This window comes from Ahaetulla prasina, chromosome 17, assembly GCF_028640845.1.
Source record: "Ahaetulla prasina isolate Xishuangbanna chromosome 17, ASM2864084v1, whole genome shotgun sequence".
NCBI classification, from domain to species: domain Eukaryota; kingdom Metazoa; phylum Chordata; class Lepidosauria; order Squamata; family Colubridae; genus Ahaetulla; species Ahaetulla prasina.
Genome location: NC_080555.1, coordinates 7,303,174 through 7,320,530, shown reverse-complemented (window position 1 = coordinate 7,320,530; position 17,357 = coordinate 7,303,174). Strand labels below are relative to the sequence as shown.

At 45.9% G+C, this 17,357-nt stretch overlaps 2 protein-coding genes across 5 annotated transcripts in view; both read right to left on the bottom strand.

Moving 5' to 3' along the window:
• Positions 1-7,500, bottom strand: part of BBS1 (Bardet-Biedl syndrome 1) — a 63,572-nt gene extending 56,072 nt beyond the window's left edge. For 3 of the 4 annotated variants that reach the window (XR_009152388.1, XR_009152389.1, XM_058160265.1), the window contains exons 1-7: positions 7,383-7,457; positions 6,689-6,768; positions 5,477-5,511; positions 4,797-5,069; positions 3,760-3,806; positions 2,175-2,213; positions 1,343-1,415 (exon numbers count right to left, since the gene is read on the bottom strand). Coding sequence is in view for 2 of the 4 variants with exons in the window: in XM_058160265.1 (XP_058016248.1) it covers positions 1,343-1,415; positions 2,175-2,213; positions 3,760-3,806; positions 4,797-5,069; positions 5,477-5,511; positions 6,689-6,768; positions 7,383-7,420 (585 nt within the window). In the remaining 2 variants the exon portion in view is untranslated. Of the gene's footprint in view, positions 1-1,342; positions 1,416-2,174; positions 2,214-3,759; positions 3,807-4,796; positions 5,070-5,476; positions 5,512-6,688; positions 6,769-7,382 lie in introns of all 4 variants that reach the window. The other variant, XM_058160266.1, reaches the window with a different exon arrangement.
• Positions 7,501-8,776: 1,276 nt separating this feature from the next.
• On the bottom strand, positions 8,777-15,497 carry LOC131186567 (transmembrane emp24 domain-containing protein 10-like). The gene is made up of 5 exons (XM_058160282.1): positions 15,032-15,497; positions 14,750-14,870; positions 11,895-11,968; positions 11,218-11,344; positions 8,777-9,779 (listed from the first exon to the last, which is right to left on the bottom strand). Exons 1-5 carry the CDS (start codon positions 15,224-15,226, stop codon positions 9,658-9,660), a joined length of 639 nt encoding a protein of 212 aa, XP_058016265.1. The 5' UTR covers positions 15,227-15,497; the 3' UTR covers positions 8,777-9,657.
• Positions 15,498-17,357: the final 1,860 nt, after the last annotated feature.

Below are 17,357 nucleotides of genomic sequence, written 5' to 3'. Positions count from 1 at the left end.
CGTAGCTACGAAAAACGGTCGTAAGTCAGCTTTTTTTAAAAAAAAATATTTGTTTTTTTTTGCCAATTTACTTATGCATTTTCACATTATATACATACGTGCTTAGTGAACAGCGTATTGCAGTTCCGGACCAAGTGCCCAAAGCACGCCTGAACGCCCAAAATGCAATGCGCACACAGCCCCCTGCGCATGCGTGTGAGACCGCATGCGCACGTGGTCCCCCACACATGCCCCATCCCTCGTGCATGTGCCCCACCCTGGACGGAGACCTGAAGACCAGCTGCCCGGCGGGGGCCAGGCGTGTATGTGTGGCGGAGCTGAACCGGGGCAACAGCTCATGTGCCCCCAGAGTGGGCGCTGCGTGTCACCTCTGACACGCGCGCCATAGGTTCGCCATCACGGGCATATTGTCGGGATCAGGGGTCCCCAACCTTTCGGACCTCAGGGACCACTAAATTCATAATTTTAAATCCTGCGGACCACTAATATGATCTGCCTAATGACCAGCTGAGTGGGCGTGGCTAGATGATCATGTGACTGGATGGGCGTGGCCAACTCAGTGTCACTCAGGTTGAGGGGCACCTCACCGGCCACTACTTGCCCCTCTCCGCCCCGCCACTCCTCGCCTGCTCGCCTGGGGCTCCTTAGGGCCTCAACAGGAAGCGGTTATTGGAGCTAAGCAGCCACCAGGAGAAAGAAGTTGGCAAAACAGCTCAGTTCAAATTGGATCTGACCAAGAAGGAGGCTCGGCAGAAGCACCTCACTGAGGACTAGGAGCATACGCTTTCCAAGAAGAGGGAAGACCTGCGGGAATGCAAAGCCAGGTACTGGTGCCGGGAGGCTCAGAGGGCTGAGATGGTCAGCCAGTTCCAGGCCATGATGCAGTCCCACTGGAACAAAACCCTCCAGCTCTTCACCACCAGCAGCGCTTCCCTGCAGCCTTCGCCCAAAGCCCCACACTCAGGAGGCTGAAGCAGACCCTGAATCAGAATTTCTGCCCCCCTCCGACCCACACAAAAAGACTCCGAAGGGGGAGACTCTACAGCAAGTGTTCATTGCACGTATCCGGCCCAGGGCAGGGCCCATAGTTTGAGGACTCCTGATTTAGTGCAATATAAAAAATGCAAATCATTTTTCTGCAGACCACCAAAATTTTCTCACGGACCACCAGTTGGGGACCGCTGGTCTGGATCATTTTGCTTATATAACAATACTTTTCCCGTTCCTAATTTCTACCTCTATTATCCAACCACGTTCGAAAATACTCTGTATCTTTTTCAATGCCGTCGTAGCTTTGAACGGTCACTAAACGAACACCGCTACTAGATTCAGGGGTACGGACCTGGCGTTTGATGGGCTGGAACTTATGCTGGTTCACAAAGGACTCCATCTCAGGGAGGTCGAGGGTCAGGAACCTATAGAGAAGCGAAAAGGCAGTGAGAGACATATAGGCAGTCCTCAATTTACAACAGTCCATTTAGTGACCACCCGAAGCGACGACAGCGCTGACAAAAGTGACTTGGGATCGGAGTGTTTTTTTTTTCCACACTTAACGACCGTTGCAGCATCCCCTTGGTCGAAATTGGGACATTGGGCAACTGGTTTCTGTATTTACGACGGTCGCAGTGTCCCTGGGGGAGTCACACAATCCCCTTTTTGAGACCGTCCGATGAGCAAAGTCAACTTTGCTTGCTTTGCAACCGTGTTGCCAGCTTAACAACGGCAGCGATTCACTTAGCAACGGCGGCAAGGAAGGTGGTCAAACGGGGTGACATTCCTTCGACAACACTCTTTGCTTAGCAAGGTTCAAGTCCCACCAGGCCCAAGGTTGACTCAGCCTTCCATCCTTTATAAGGTAGGTAAAATGAGGACCCAGATTGTTGGGGGCAATAAGTTGACTTTGTATATAATATACAAATGGATGAAGACTATTGCTTGACATAGTGTAAGCCTCCCTGAGTCTTCGGAGAAGGGCGGGATATAAATGCAAATAATAAGTAATAAGAGACTTTTGGGGGCTCGATGCTGGTTGAAAGTCAAGGACTCCCGATATAGAGTCCCAGGTCAAGAAGTAGCACACACACACACACCCAAAAAAAGGAAAAGAGAACATTTCCCACAACCGGTGTGATGTTCCACGCCAGCCAACAACACCTTCAACGTGAGACGCTCACCTCAAAGACTGCACCGAGAGGGGCATTTCGGCATTTTCTCTGGGAAGGAAGAAGAGAAGACACACATTAGAACGATCTACGGGTAACAGCGAAGAGCCAAGAGGACTTCACAACTGAAATTCAACCTGAACCTGGATGCCTCTAGAAGTTTTGGATGCTCCAACACTGGAGGCTTTTAAGAAGAGATTGGACAATGATTTGTTTGAAATGGTACAGGGTTTCCTGCCTGAGTAAGGGGTTGGACTAGAAGACCTCCAAGGTCCCTTCCAACACTGTTATTCCTCCTTCCTTCCTCCCTCCCTCCCTCCCTCCCTCCCTCCCTCCCTCCCAGTAAATGTTTTTTTTGGTAAACATTTTTTATTTTATAAACAAACAAACAAACAATACATAATCAATCATTCAATGTATGATCTAGGTCAATGTATCAAACTTGGCTCTTTTAAGACTTGTGCACTTCAACTCCCAGAATTCCCAGGGAGCAAAGCTGGCTGAGGAACTCTTATTTATTATTCGAATTTATATACCGCCCTATCTCCCAAAGGACTCAGGGCGGTTTACAGGCATATAAAACATCAATATCAATATACAAATTAAAATAATCCTTAAAAAACTTATTCTAGCGCCCGAATTATTAAAAATAGAAATATAAATATCAAATATAAATATTAAAATCAATTTAAAACCCCTCTAAATTTAAAAATCTAAGCCAGTCCTTCTCTGGGAGCTGAAGTCCACAAGTCTTAAAAGAACCAAGTTTGCAGACCCCTGATCTAGGTAGGTCTTTTGTGACTTCTCCTTACTCCTCCATTCTTCATCCTTCCTTAATATTTTCCATTCATTTATTATATCATTCTGCCCACGTTATTCATTTATTATAACATTCTCACCATATTTCCTATTTATCTATTTACCTTATGTATATCTCTTCTCTAACCAATAATAGAATTGTCCCCATTTCTTAAAATATTCCGATTCCTCTCTTTCTTTAAATTATCAAAGTCAATCTATTCATTTCTGCACAATCTAAACATTTTTTTTAATTACTTCCCCACCAGAAAAGGTTTTAAAGAAGAGACGGGACAATCTGAAGTGGTGTAGGGTTTCCTGCCTGAGCAGGGGGTTGGACTAGAAGACCTCCAAGGTCCCTTCTGACTCTTCTGTTATTCTGTTAAGGAGGCTAAAACCATATATGATGACTGGTTAAGAGAACTAGGCGTGTTTAGCCTAAAGAAGAGAAGGATTGGGGTGTGGTGGTAGCTGTTTTCCAATATTTGAGGGGCTGCCACAAAGAAGGGTGGGAGGCGGGTGTCTTTCTATCTATTCTCCAAAGCACCTGAGGGCAAGAAGCAACGGATGGAAACTAATCAAGGAGAGAAGCAACTTAGGAAGAAGAACTCAGGAGAAATTTCCTTGTCCATGAGAACAATTAATCAGTGGAACCTCCAAGGTCCCTTCCAATTCTGTTATTCTCGGGGAGCCACCCTGACTTTCTCCAATCAGTCAAAAGAGAATTCTGGCCATCCCTCACCAACCCCCGAAAAATGGATCAGACAATCCACCTTGCGTGGGGACGAGATTCTCTTACCTGATGCCTTCCAGCAACTCTTTCATTGACAGAAGATCAACCTTTTCCTGTGTGAGAGAGAGAGAGAGAGAGAGAGGGAGAGAGAGGGAGAATAGGGCATCAGGCACATAATGCAACCCTCAGGATTATGGTTATAATGAGCCGCGGTGGCGCAGTGGTTAGAGTGCGGTACTGCAGGCTACTTCTGCTGACTGCCGGCTGCCTGCAAGTTGGCAGTTCGAATCTCACCAGGCTCGAGGTTTGACTCAGCCTTCCGTCCTTCTGAGGTGGGTAAAATGAGGACCCAAATTGTTTGGGGAAGAGGCTGACTCTATAAACTGCTTAGAGATGGCTGGGAAGCACTGGGAAGTGATATATAAGTCTAAGTGCTATAAGAGGAGTGGTTATTTAAGTCTCTTTTTTTGGATAACCAGAAAATCTGAATAGAATCAGATATTTTATTTGGCCAAGCTGTGATTACACCCACAAGGAATTTGTCCCCAGTGCAGAAGTACTCAGTGTATATGCAAAGAAAGGAGGAGGAGGAGGAGGAGGAGGAGGAGGAGGAGGAGGAGGAGGAAAGGTGGAGAACATATCTAGCACACCTACCTCCTCCTAGTTTCCCCACAACAGCAACCCTGTGTGGTGGGTTGGACTGGCAAAGAGTGACAAACCCAGCTGGCTTTCATTCCTAAGGCAGGACTAGAACTCTCCATCTCCTGGTGATTGGCCCAAAGTCACCCAACCGGCTTTCATTCCTAAGGCAGGAATAGAACTCACCATCTCCTGGTGGCTGGCCCAAAGACACCCAGCCGGCTTTCATGGCTAAGGCAGGACTAGAAATCACCGTCTCCTTGTTTTTAGCCTGGTACCAAGCTGGCTCATTCATGGATCAAGAGATGCCAGCAGATAAGTCAACAGACATTTTAAGAAGAAGGAAAGACACACACCTCCCTCAAAAGACCAGGAAACATAAGATTCAAAACTTGGCATCTTTGTGCCACTCAAATGCGCTCATTTAAAACCTGGGTTTTTTCTCTCTCTCTCTCTCTGCTCACCTCCTTTGCCTGATCCCAGACCACTTTCTCCATCGGGTTGGGCTCCATTGGCGGCAGAGTAAATTTGAAGTAGGGACGCAGATTCTTGTAGACGTAGATATACGGCCCAGAAGCCACAGCCAAGGCTGGCATGCGGGGCTCGTGTAGCTCCATCAGAAAGGACACCACGCTCGTGGGTAAATCCGGCAGGGTGTTTTCACTCAAGAGGGTGGTACCCTGGTAGACCTTCAGCTTCATCTCGTGGCCTGTCGAGCCAAAATTGCCCACCACTAACTACAGACAAGAGAGAGAGAGAAAACAAATATAACACGATTGATTTCTTTAAATCAGAGGTCTTCAAACTTGGCAGCTTTAAGACTTGTGGACTTCAACTCCCAAAACTCTCCAGCCAGCATAGCATAGCTGGCTGGAGAATTCTGGGAGTTGAAGTCCAACAAGTCTTAAAGCTGCCAAGTTTGAAGACCTCTGGTTTAAATCACCACCAAGGTGGATACAGATAGTCCTCCACTTATCACGAGTTGCTTAGTGACTGTTCAAAGTTACGACGCACCAAAAATTTATTTTCAATCATCTGTTTAGTGCCCACTAAACACTAAAAAGGGCTGTGGACTTATTTCCTGGATGGAAATGGGAAAAGTTGGCTAGGGATTTTCTATCTATGGTAGGCATATTTTCTTTACCTTGTGGTCTCCATCCCCGTGCAGGTCAGCCAGAGCTGGAAGAAGATCAACAGTCAATGAGAGGACAATTGTATATAAGTTTATCAAAGCCTACCAAGAACAGACAGAGGGAATCCTGGAATATGTTCTAGAGCTGAAGGTTGAACTGTGAAGTCCATGGTGCCCTCTGAGGTTAGTTCTTTCCTTGCAGACGTTTTATTACCCAAGTAGGTAACATCATCAGCACAAATAAGTGTGGGGTTTTTATCACCATCTCTTTTCTTTTTGCTTTCTTTTTCCATTCCAGTCTATTGTTTTCTGTTCTGTTCTGTTTCCCATTCTATTCTACGTTCCATCACTCTGCTAAACAAATAATTCCCTCAACACTGTCAAACTATTTACTAAGTCTGCACTACTATTAATCTTCTCATCGTTCCCACCACCCATCTCCTTCCACTTATGACTGCATGACTGTAACTTGGTTGCTTGTATCCTTACGCTTTATATTGATATTGTTTCCTGATTATTTGTAGCCTATGACTATCATTAAGTGTTGTACCTTATAATTCTTGACGAATGTATCTTGTCTTTTTATGTACACTAAGAGCATATGCACCAAAGACAAATTCTTTGTGTGTCCAATTACACTTGTCCAATAAAAAATTCTATTCTATTCTATTCTATTCTATTCTATTCTATTCTATTCTATTCTATTCTATTCTATTCCATTCTTTCCTTATTCTATTCCATTCCATTCCATTCCATTCCATTCCATTCCATTCCATATTATTATCCCACCTTTTATGTATATTTAAAACTCAGGGGAGCAAGCATGTGTAATACTCTTTCCTTTTCCTACTTTTCCCCAAAACAACCCTGTGACGTTGATTAGGCTATGAAACAGAGATTGGCCCAAAGACGCTCAGCTGGCTTTCATGCCTAAGCCAGGATGAGTTTTAAAATTCCTGATTTCTAAGCCAGGACCTTCACCATGACACTAAAAATAGCTTGCACTGCCAGTTTAGACACGTAGAATCATAGGGCTGGAAGGGACCACGGAGGTCATATAGTCCAACCCCTTATTCAAGCAGAAGATTCTGTACCATTCTGGATTGGCCAGTCTCTTCTTGAAAAACATCCAATGTTGGAGCACCCGCCATGACTTCTAGAGTTCACTCCACTCCTCCCCCCCAAAAAATGGAAAGAAGACGGAGAAAAGGATCTCAGACTTACTGACACATGAGGAAAAGGTGTGCAAATTGGCGACAGGATCGTAGTAGGCATCCAGCCATTTGGAACTAGTGCGAACACTGCTGGCCAACCACAGAAAAAAAGATGAAAAGGGGGGGAAAAAAAGATATAATTAAAATATAACATGACAGATCAGTGTTTCACAACCTTGGCAGCTTGAAGATGGGTGGACTACAACTCCCAGGATTCCGCAGTCAGCATGCTTTAAGACAGGAAGACTTCAATTGCTGGCTGGGGATTCTGGGAGTTGAAGTCCACCCATCTTAAAGCATGTCAGCTGGGGAATTCTGGGAGTTGAAGCCCACCGTTTTAAAGCATGCAGGCTGGGGGATTCTGGGAGTTGTAGTCCACCCTTCTTAAAGCATGCCAGCTGGGGAATTATGGGAGTTGAAGTCTCTCATCTTAAAACATGCCAGCTGGGGAATTCTGGGAGTTGTAGTCCACCATGTTAAAAGTTGCGAAGATTGAGAAACACGGTGGCAGTTTCAATTCAGAGCTAAATTCCCAAGGAGTCTCCTTTCCATACAAATGTATCCCCCACCCCCTAAAAGTGAACCCTGAAGGGGGAATGAGGGAGAATTGGCTCCATTTCTTGTCCCCCACATTTTTCCACCCTGAAGGGCTGTACTCGCTATATCCCTGGCTGGATGCCGTTGTTTCCCGGGTATTTGTTTACCCGTCGCCGGCGCCTCCGGAAGACGCCGCCATCGCCATGGCCCTCGAAGCCTTCCCTGCTAGGCCGCTAAGCCCGTTGCCGTGGAAACTCCACGACGTTCAATGGGAGCGACGCGAAAAGAAGCCCTCGCCTGCGAAGCCCGTTGCTATGGAAACCCCACGGCGTACAATGGGTGCATCGCGAAAATGAGTCCCGCCTCAACGGGCTCATAAACTTCTAGAAAGTTAGAGTGACCCACGCCGGGAAGCTTCCGAGACCGACTTTAAATTTTCCTTTCCTCTTCTCTGCCAGCCATCGAAATAAGTCAGGGCTCTCCAAACTTGGCAACTTTAAAATCTGTGGACTTCAACCCCCAGAATCCCTCAGCCAGTTATGCTAACTGGGGAATTCTGGGAGTTGAAGTCCACAAGTCTTAAAGTTGACAAGTTTGGAGAACCCTTGAACTAAGGGATATTAAAGGAGTTTGGTCAACTGTGGACAGATTATTTATTCTGATTGTTTTGGGTTTGGGATATCCCAACATTTATTCGGGGGTGGTGGTGGTGGTATAGTGATTCATATACAGGGTCAGTCCTGGGATTCACAGCTAACAAGGTTAGCCCCTTTAACAAATAAAAGTGCAATGAATTAGTTGCATTTCCAGTCTCTTTTTTCTCAATTTGCACAATTTCCAGGGACTCGCAAAACCCGCCGCACAAAAAAATTAAAGTCGATAGAAACGTGCTGATTTGATACATCTGCTACCTCTCTTTTGATCGTCTTTGTGGCAAAATTCTTCAATGATGGAATAAGAAAGAATAAAAAGGGGGCTTCTGTCCATGCACAGAGTGCCTTCTCCCTCCTTCTGGTAAGAGCTCAGATTTCTCCAGCGGAGCTCCTTCGAGACATGGCAACAACTTGACTCCCCATTTTTTTCTCATCCCATATTGGTAATCAATTTACAACCAGAATCGAGCCCCAAAATTTCGGTTGTTAAGTGAAACAGTTAAGGGAATTTCCCCCCCATTTTACAATTTATCTGTTGTTAATTGAATCACTGCAGTTGTTGAGTCACTTGGTTGTTAAGTGAATCCGGCTTCCCCATTAACTTTGCTTGTCAGGTGGTCACGCAAGAGGGGATCACGACTCTGCGACCGTCATAAATATGAGTCAGTTGCCACGCGACTGTTATTTTGGAGACAGGTGGCAATGTTGCAATGGTTGCAAGTGTGAAAACGAGTCATAAATCACTTTTTTTCAGTGCTGTTGTAACTTGAGTCACTAAATGAACCGTTGTTATGTCAAGGACTACCTGTACCAACCCTGGTTGGGAATTATGTGTGTTGTAGTCCCGGCGCAGCCAGCGGGGACTTGGATGAGTATGCTGTTTCAATGAAAGCGCATCTTCAAATGCCTTGTTGGTAATAGACTCTACGACCGTGAGCCCTTTTTATTTTTCAAATGCAACAGCTCATATTCACACGTTTATATAAACACACACCCTGGCATAAAAATCATAGATTGATCTCTCAAACACAGGATGGGAACCAAGGCTTGTTGGTAAGCCACTTGTGACAACTGGCTGAGTTCACAATCATAAATCACAAAGCCACCAAGCCATGGTTTATAAGCCATAATTTGGTTGTGTCATCCTAAACCAGAATTAAATCCAATACTGCTTAAGAGCAGTATTTATCTTAGCAACTTCAAGACGTCCGGACTTCAAGTCCCAGAATTCCCCAGCCAGCCTAGTTGGCTCACCGGGGAATTCTGGGACTTGAAGCCCAGATCTTAAAGTTGGAGAAACAATGGCTTACCCTTAGAGAGATGAGTGAACTCACCAACATCATGGGTTAAGTAATAGCCCTCTTTCTCCTCCTCAATCTAATATTTCTGACCTTGAAAACTTTTTTCTTCCCAATTCAAGTTTCAAAGGAGTTTTCCCCACCAACAGCCGCTAGTCTAGGAACCAAGATTTATTACTTCCAAATAGAGTATTATCCAGTGTGCTCAAACTGCGTAACAGTCAGATTGGATGCCCGCCCTCCAACCCCACCCCAAAGATGCAGAGATGGTGAGAAAAATCACTCAGATGAGTCCAAGAGAAAAGAAACACACCCAAAACAGAGAAGCTGGGCTGTTTTTCAAACCCATCTGTGGCCTGAAAGATATCCAGTCCAATTTCCGTGTCACCACCCCATTGGGATCGGAGGGCCAGTGAAGAGATAAAAGTGGTTTGTCCCGAGATCTTGGCACAATCAGGTAAGGAGACCAGGAATCCTGGATCGGGTCTCCATCACTCGATGAGTTTTTTGGCCTTGAAAAACCGTCGTAGATAGAACACCTGCCAGGATGCTAAGCTGACCAGACACAGCATGGAGAAAATGCTAAAGTAGAAAACTCGAGTGCTGGTGGATTCTGCAAAAAGAAAGTAGATGAAGGATCAACGATACGGCGGACGGCAGTTAACTAAGACCGTGGTGACTTTAAAACTTCAACTCCCAGAATTTCCTAGCCAACATGACTGACTGGCTGAGGAATTCTGGGAGTTGATATCCACAAGTGGCTGAGTTTGGGGACCAAACATGGCCGGCTGAGGAATTGTGGGAATTGACGTCCGCAAGTCTTAAACTGGCTGAGTTTGGGGACCCCTGACCAAGATCACCAACCAACTTCTTGTCCCTAACGCAGCAAACTAGATTCTCACATTATGCCAAACCATCATTAGCTTCACCACTGTATTTTCGCAGACCCTTAACTAGGATACTCACCCAACATGCTAAATTTGACTATAGAGGTAGTTCTCGGCTTACGACTACAATTGGGACCGGTACTTCTGTTGCTAAGTGATGGGATTGTTAAGTGCGTTAAATCAATCTTCTGACAAGTGTCTATCTAGTTCAGTATTTCTCAACTTTGGAAGCTGGAAGACTTGTGCAAACTCCCAGAATTCCCCAGCCAGAATATTTTAATATGAGTGGAACTTCGATTCCCAGAATTCCCCAGCCAAAATGCCCTAAAATGGATGGATTGCAACACTCAGAATTTGCCAACCAGCATACTTCAAATGAATAGACCTAAACTCTCAGAATTCCGCAACCAAACTTTAATCTAGCTTGTTTGAAGGAGAACTGGCTGATGGCTCATACTGACAATAACTAACGTCTACACTGAATCTCCTTGTTTATTAATCTCAAGTTGTCAATGTAATTCAAAACATGCCGGTGGGGGGATTCTGGGAGTTGAAATGTGCACATCTTCAAGCTACCAAGATTGAGAATCTATGATCTGATGAGGCCTAGTGGCTAGAATTCAGTACAGCAGGCTACTTCTGCTGACTTGCCGGCTGCCTGCAATTTGGCAGTTCGAATCTCACCAGGCTCAAGGTTGACTCAGCCTTCCGTCCTTCCGAGGTGGGTAAAATGAGGACCCAGATTGTTGGGGGGGCAAGAGGCTGACTCTGTAAACCGCTTAGAGAGGGCTGTAAAGCACTGTGAAGCGGTATATAAGTCTCAGTAATATTGCTTATTGCTATCTAGCCCTTGTTAGAAGGAGAATTGGCTGGTGGCTCATATGGACATATTAAAGCTTGAAACTCCTTGCTCTTTAACTTCAAGTTTACAATCAAGAGTCAGTGCCTGGTGGCTGGGGGATTCTGGGAATTGAAGTCCACACAGTGGCTAAGGCTAGGGGAATACCAAGTTTTGGCTTCCCAGGGAGTTCAGAAGAACTAGAGAAAGTTGGAAATGAAAGGGGCAGCGGATGCAGAAGTTAGTACGTTCTGCTGTTTTTCTTGGGGGGGTCAGCTGTCCAGAAAAGCAGCGGTCAAATCCGCAATGAGAAATTCCAGCCTCACCGTTGGTATCGCGCATCTCCTCTTCCCGTTTCTTCATGAAGGCGAAATCCTTGACGATGGACTCGGAAAGGTCCTCCAGGCGACGGAGGTCGATCTCCAACGGTTTCAGCTTCTCCGCTTTGGCGACCTGGCAGAAGAACCATAGAGTTTGGCGGGGGAAGAGGGACGAGTGACCTCACGTCTGCAGTGACATCATCACGCCCGTGATGTCATCCCTCCCAGGTGCCAACAGGGAGAAGTGACGTGAAGTAGCGCCACCATTAATGGCTGTCGTCACACACCACACACCCAATCAAGTTACCAGTCCTCAAAAGATATTTCCGTAACATGGTGAACAATTGGATTTCTCCCCCCCCCCCACAAACGAGCTTATCCACCTCAACTTACGACCATAATTGGGATCAAAATTTCCTTTGCTAAGCAAGGCGGTTGTTAAGGCAGTCGTCCCCAATTTTATGACCTTTTGTTTTTTTTACCATGGTTGTTAAGTGAATCCCTGCAGTTGTTGAAGTAAATTGTATGGTCGTTCAGTGAATCTGGTTTCCCTCACTGACTGTTATTTGATGATGGGCTGCACTTTGCAAACCTAGACTGAGCAACCGTGTTAAACCTGTGGTTTGAATGCAACCTAAGTATCTGAACTTAACAATATTCACAGCTACAAAAAATTGACTTACGTTTTCATAATTCATGGCTTCTACGCCATGTTTAACATTGAGAGTGACCAGTTGGTCCGGCAGCCGAAAGTTCCCTAAAGAGATAATAGGAAAGGTTGTGTATAGGATGGAAAAAAACACAAGGAGAAAAATCCCATTAGCTGCAGGCAAGGTTGGTCCCTCAGCCTAAGCCATGATTCGTTCTATTGAAATGGCTGAATTCCCACGACGTCCTAAGTCGCCAATCGTGGTTTACAAATTGTAACGTGTGATTTTACTAAGCACAGCAACATCAAGTTAAGAGAGCCTACTGCAGCTTCGTATGTTCTTATTAATTATATTAATAGTAATATAAGGACCAGGGATGAAATGTAAAATTTGTTACGACCGGTTCTGTGGGTGTGGCTTGATGGGATGTGGGTGGTAATGTGATTGGGTGGGCATGGCCAACTTTTTTTTTTCTCTCCCAACTTTTAAAAGCATTTTTTTCTACCACCTCTTCGGCCGAAGAGGTTGTAAAAAAGTGCTTTTAAAAGCCTCTGATGATCAGGCAACTCATCTGGGATCGCCAGAGGAGCCTTTTAAAAGCATTTTAAAATGTCCCTAACATTTTAAAATAAATGCTTTTAAAAGGTTTTGACGATCCCAGTTAAGCCCCACGATCATCAGAGCCTTTTTTTTTTTTTACTTTTAAAAGCGTTTTTTCGGCCAAAGAAAAAATGCTTTTAAAGGAAAAAAAAAATCCAAAAAACCTCTGATGATCGCGTGGCTCAGCTGGCCATGGCGGGGGGGGAGGGGGCAGGGATTTTTGCTACCGGTTCTCCGAACCACCTGCCACCATCGCTACCGGATGGGACGATTCGGTCCGAACCGGGAGCATTTCACCCCGATAAGGACCTCAATAGATGGATCAAAAGTCAAATCCAATTTGGCTGACTATGCAATGAACCATAGATCATAATAATAAAGTATATTCTTAATATTTTCTATGTTCTAATGCAGGGGTCTCCGACTTTTGCTTTGCTGACTGAGGAACTCTGGGAGTTGAAGTCCACAAGTCTTAAAGTTGCCAAGGTTGGAGACCCCCTGTTCTAATGCATTAAGTGAGGTCAGCCAAATATAATAACAGTAATAAATAAATATAAATAAAGAAAAAAGCTGGACAAAATCCCAAAATACAAAGACTTGCATCTAGAAGAGGGGTCTCTGCAACCTTAAACACTCAGACCCATTTGGACCCGTTTCCCACAGAAAAGAAAACACCGGGAGCCACTAAGCCAGGGGTGAAATCCAGCAGGTTCTAACAGGTTCTGGAGAACTGGTAGAACCGGTAGCGGAAATTTTGAGTAGTTCAGAGAATCGGCAAATACCACTTCTGGCTGGCCCCAGAGTGGGGTGGGAATGGAGATTTTGCAATATCCTTCCCCTAGAGTGGGGTGGGAACAGAGATTTTGCAATATCCTTCCCCTGCCACACACGCAGAACCAATAGGGGAAAAAAATTGAATTTCACCCCTGCACAAAACCCTTCCCGTGCCTGACTATTTCTTGAGCAGCCACGAAACTAGCCTATGTAGTTGAATTAAACATTCCGTTTTCTTCCGAAACTTTTCTTTTCTTGGATTTATCCATGGTTGGCCTACCGGGGGTTTGAAAAGCTCAATAAATTGTGCCCCGGTGGCTGTCGCACACTGGTGATTGTGACGCATATTTTGAGTGACAGGGAGTTGCAGCAGAGGGGTGAAAGAGCCACATGCGGCTCCAGGGCCGCAGGTGTCTGACCCCTGATCTAGAAGGACTATGGCTAAAGAAAGCAACACCAGTGATAGGCACCTTGGGTGCAATCCCAAAACATCTGGAGCACACCTGAAATACCACTGGCGTTAACCAAATCCCCATCAGTCAATTGCAAAAGGCAGCTTGAGTTGTGTGACCAGACCTTTAATATGATTCCACAACATATATCAAAGGTCCTCGGGAAAGATTTGATAGATGGCTATAAATGCACTTAAATTTAAACATCTGGCTGACTATATATGTAAACCGTAACAACGGTAATAATAATGGGGTTCAGTTTTCTCTGAAGCCCCTTTCAGTCCCGAAGCAAAATAAGGAACCTCCAAAAATAAACCTAAAGTAAAAATGCCTCTGATCAACACGAATGAAGATATTTTAAATAATCACAAGTAAATTTCCTGACTTTGGTGGCAAAAACCATTTAACCACGTCAGTTAAATGTTTCCTTTCCCTCCCTCCCTCCCCCCCCCCTTTGCACAACATATTACAGTCATTTGACTTTCCTAATCTTAGCTTTGGGATGATTTCCTTGTAGCCTATGACTATCATTAAGTGTTGGACCTTAGAATTCTTGTTGAAGGTATCTTTTCTTTTATGTACACTGAGAGCATATGCACCAAGACAAATGCCTTGTGTATCCAATCACACTTGGCCAATAAAAAAATCTATTCTATTCTATTCTTTCTCTATTCTGTTCTATTCTATTCTATTCATTATTTCTATTTCTATTCCATTCCATTCTCTATACTATTCTTTCTCTATTCTATTCTATTCTATTCTATTCTATTCTATTCTATTCTATTCTATTCTATTCTATTCTATTCTAATCTATTCCTCTATTCTATGGGCTGCGAGATTCAATGCATTTCCTTTAGCTGACCGGTTAAAAAAAAATATCACACATTATTTTGGGAAAACTCACAACGAAGTAATTAAAGTTTGTACTTGGGAGTCAAAAAGCAACACATAATCTACTCGTATCTTTCTCTCGCTTCCCAAAGTTAAGACCCATCGCCCTGGATGGGGCCGATGGGACCTGTAGTCAAGGCAGCTCGAATGCCCACACCTGGACCCCTTTACCTGGCTGCCCGTGACTCTGAAAGCAGATCTCGTAGACTTCGTAATCCTCGGTGGTGAAAGCGAATTTCCCCTTCTTGGCTTCCTCTCTGGAGTAGAGCAGGTGTCCGGCCGAGTCGGTCACCTAAGGGCAGAACAAGCGAGGAAACTCCTGAGCATGCACAGAGTGCAAAAAAAAGCAGATCGGCAAGAGTTTGCAGAGCTCAGACTGGTGCATTAAGGGTGGGAAGACCCCCCCTGTTCGTGCAAAGGGGTCGAGGAAGAGGACGAAGGGATGCCCCATACCTTTAAGTCCGTCCGGATACCCGGTGCGGCCGCTTCGGATACTTCGTACTCCCCGGTGACCATCACATCCCGGTGCAGCTCCTCTTTCAAGCACTTGCGGCTCAAGGGGGGCAGGTGGAAAGAGAGCCCCCGGCAGCGGCCGGCAGACAGGGCCAGCAGCACGGCCCAGGGACCCAGCAGGGCGGGCAGCCACATGGGGACGGTGCAAGAGGGAGACCCTCGCCTTCCTAAGGGCTGATTTTTTTGCGGGGAAGGGCGGGGGGGGGGTCTCCAAACAACCCCGGTGCTGATCTGATGGTAGTGAGGGGGTTGTTGCAACGATCGCGCCCAGAACCCGGGTTGGCACGTTCACACGACCCTCCTGCCCCGCTTCCCTTTCCCGGGATCGCTTTCTGCACGGTGCAAACCTGTAAACCGTTCTTGCGCTTCCCCCACCTAAGCGCGAGCTCCGGAGGGATTTCTCCGAGCGCGCATGCGCTCCTCGCTTCTACTCGCCGCGCCCCCCTCGGGCTGCGTCTACCCGCGACGTGGCGCGGCCTCCAGCTTCGTTCCGGGTTAGGGGCGGGGCCCCGAGAAGGACCGCCCTCTCCCTCCGCGTCAGGAAAAACCGGGAGAAGGGCCTGTGGGAAGGGGCCGGTTCGCCATCCGTCTCCATCCCGGTGGAGCGCGGCGGGGTTTTGGGGAAGGGAGGGCGGGGATGGGGGGAAGAGAAGGTGCCTTGGCTGGGGGGAAGGGGTGGTTTGACACCCGGGGGTTTCTTCCACGCGTTATTTAATTCCCAAACTGGGCAACGTTTCAGACTCGCAGAGGTGTTGGGACTTCAATTCCCAGAGTTCCTCAGTCGGGCGTCGCGCAAGGATTCTGGGAGTTGGAGTAAAGTGGCAAGATTCCTTTTTTTTTTTCTTCTCGCCATGTACCTGTATGCATTAGAGTTACTAGTTGTTTCTCTGTGTATCAAATATGTGGGATTGTATTTTGTATTTATATATTCTGTCACGGTTGTGTAGTGTATATTGGAGGTGGTGGTGACCCTTTTGAGAGCTGCATGCAATGTAATTTCATTTTAATACGTGCCGATTAGTGTACATTCAATGTGATAATAAAGTACAGTATTCTATTCTCTATTCAGTTCTATTCTGTTATTATTTTATTCTATAGCACTGCACACCAGAACAGCTAGACAGCAAAGCTGGCTGAGGAACTCTGGGAGTTGAAGTCCACGAGTCTTAAAGGGACCAAGGTTGGAGGCCCCTGTTTTATAGCACTGCACACCAGAACAACTAGACACAAAGAAAGTTCTTTTTCCCCCCTGAACGCCATCACTCTGCTAAACGAATAATTCCCTCAACACTGTCAAACTAGTCACTAAGTCTGCATTACTATTAATCTTCTCATCGTTCCCATCGCCCATCTCCTCCCACTTATGACTGCATGACTGTAACCGTTGCTTATATCCTTACGATTTATACTGATATTGTTTCCTGGTTGCTTATTTATTCCCTATGACTATCATTAAGTGTTGTACCTTATGATTCTTGATGAAGGTATCTTTTATGTCCACTGAGAGTGTAAGCACCAAAGACAAATTCCTTGTGTGTCCAATCATATTTGGCCAATAAAAAATTCTATTCTATTCCATTCCATTCCATTCCATTCTAATTATTCTTATTCTATTCCTATCTGGACCAACTGCCTAAAATGTGCCCGAATGTGTGTGCGCACGCCCGAACCCCCAAAATGCAATGTGCAGCCCCTGCGCATGTGCAGCCCCATATGCGTCCCCATATGCATGCGTGCGCGGTCGCCCCGCATGCGCTCCACCACCGTACATGCATGCCTGGCCCCACCGCACACCCTTTCCCCCAGCGCATGTATGGCAGAGACCCAAAGACCAGTTGGCAGGCAGGAGGCGTGGGTCCATGCACAGTGGAGCTGAACTGGGGCAACGGCTCGCATGGCCACAGAGAGGGCGGTGCATGCTCCCTTTGTCACCCATGCCCTAGGTTCGCCATCACGGTTTCCCATTCCATCCTATTCACTTCTTAACGGGCCTCTGTGGCTCAGTCTGGTAAGATAGCAGCTGCTTGCAATTACTGCAGGTTCAAGTCCCACCAGGCCCAAGGTCGACTCAGCCTTCCATCCTTTATAAGGTAGGTAAAATGAGGACCCAGATTGTTGGGGGCAATAAGTTGACTTTGTATATAAGATACAAATGGATGAAGACTATTGCTTGACATAGTGTAAGCCGCCCTGAGTCTTCGGAGAAGGGCGGGATACAAATGCAAATAAAAAAAAAAAAGGGGCCAAGATTGAAAAACTGGCTTAA

Bases quoted from the DNA above. Each gene is read 5' to 3' on its own strand.
- LOC131186567 (XM_058160282.1), bottom strand. From the start codon at position 15,226: ATGTGGCTGCCCGCCCTGCTGGGTCCCTGGGCCGTGCTGCTGGCCCTG. The intron at 14,871-15,031 runs GTATGGGGCATC...TTCTGCCCTTAG, and splicing joins GTATCCGGACGGACTTAAAG to GTGACCGACTCGGCCGGACA. The intron at 11,345-11,894 runs GTAAGTCAATTT...TTCTTCTGCCAG, and splicing joins AAGCCATGAATTATGAAAAC to GTCGCCAAAGCGGAGAAGCT.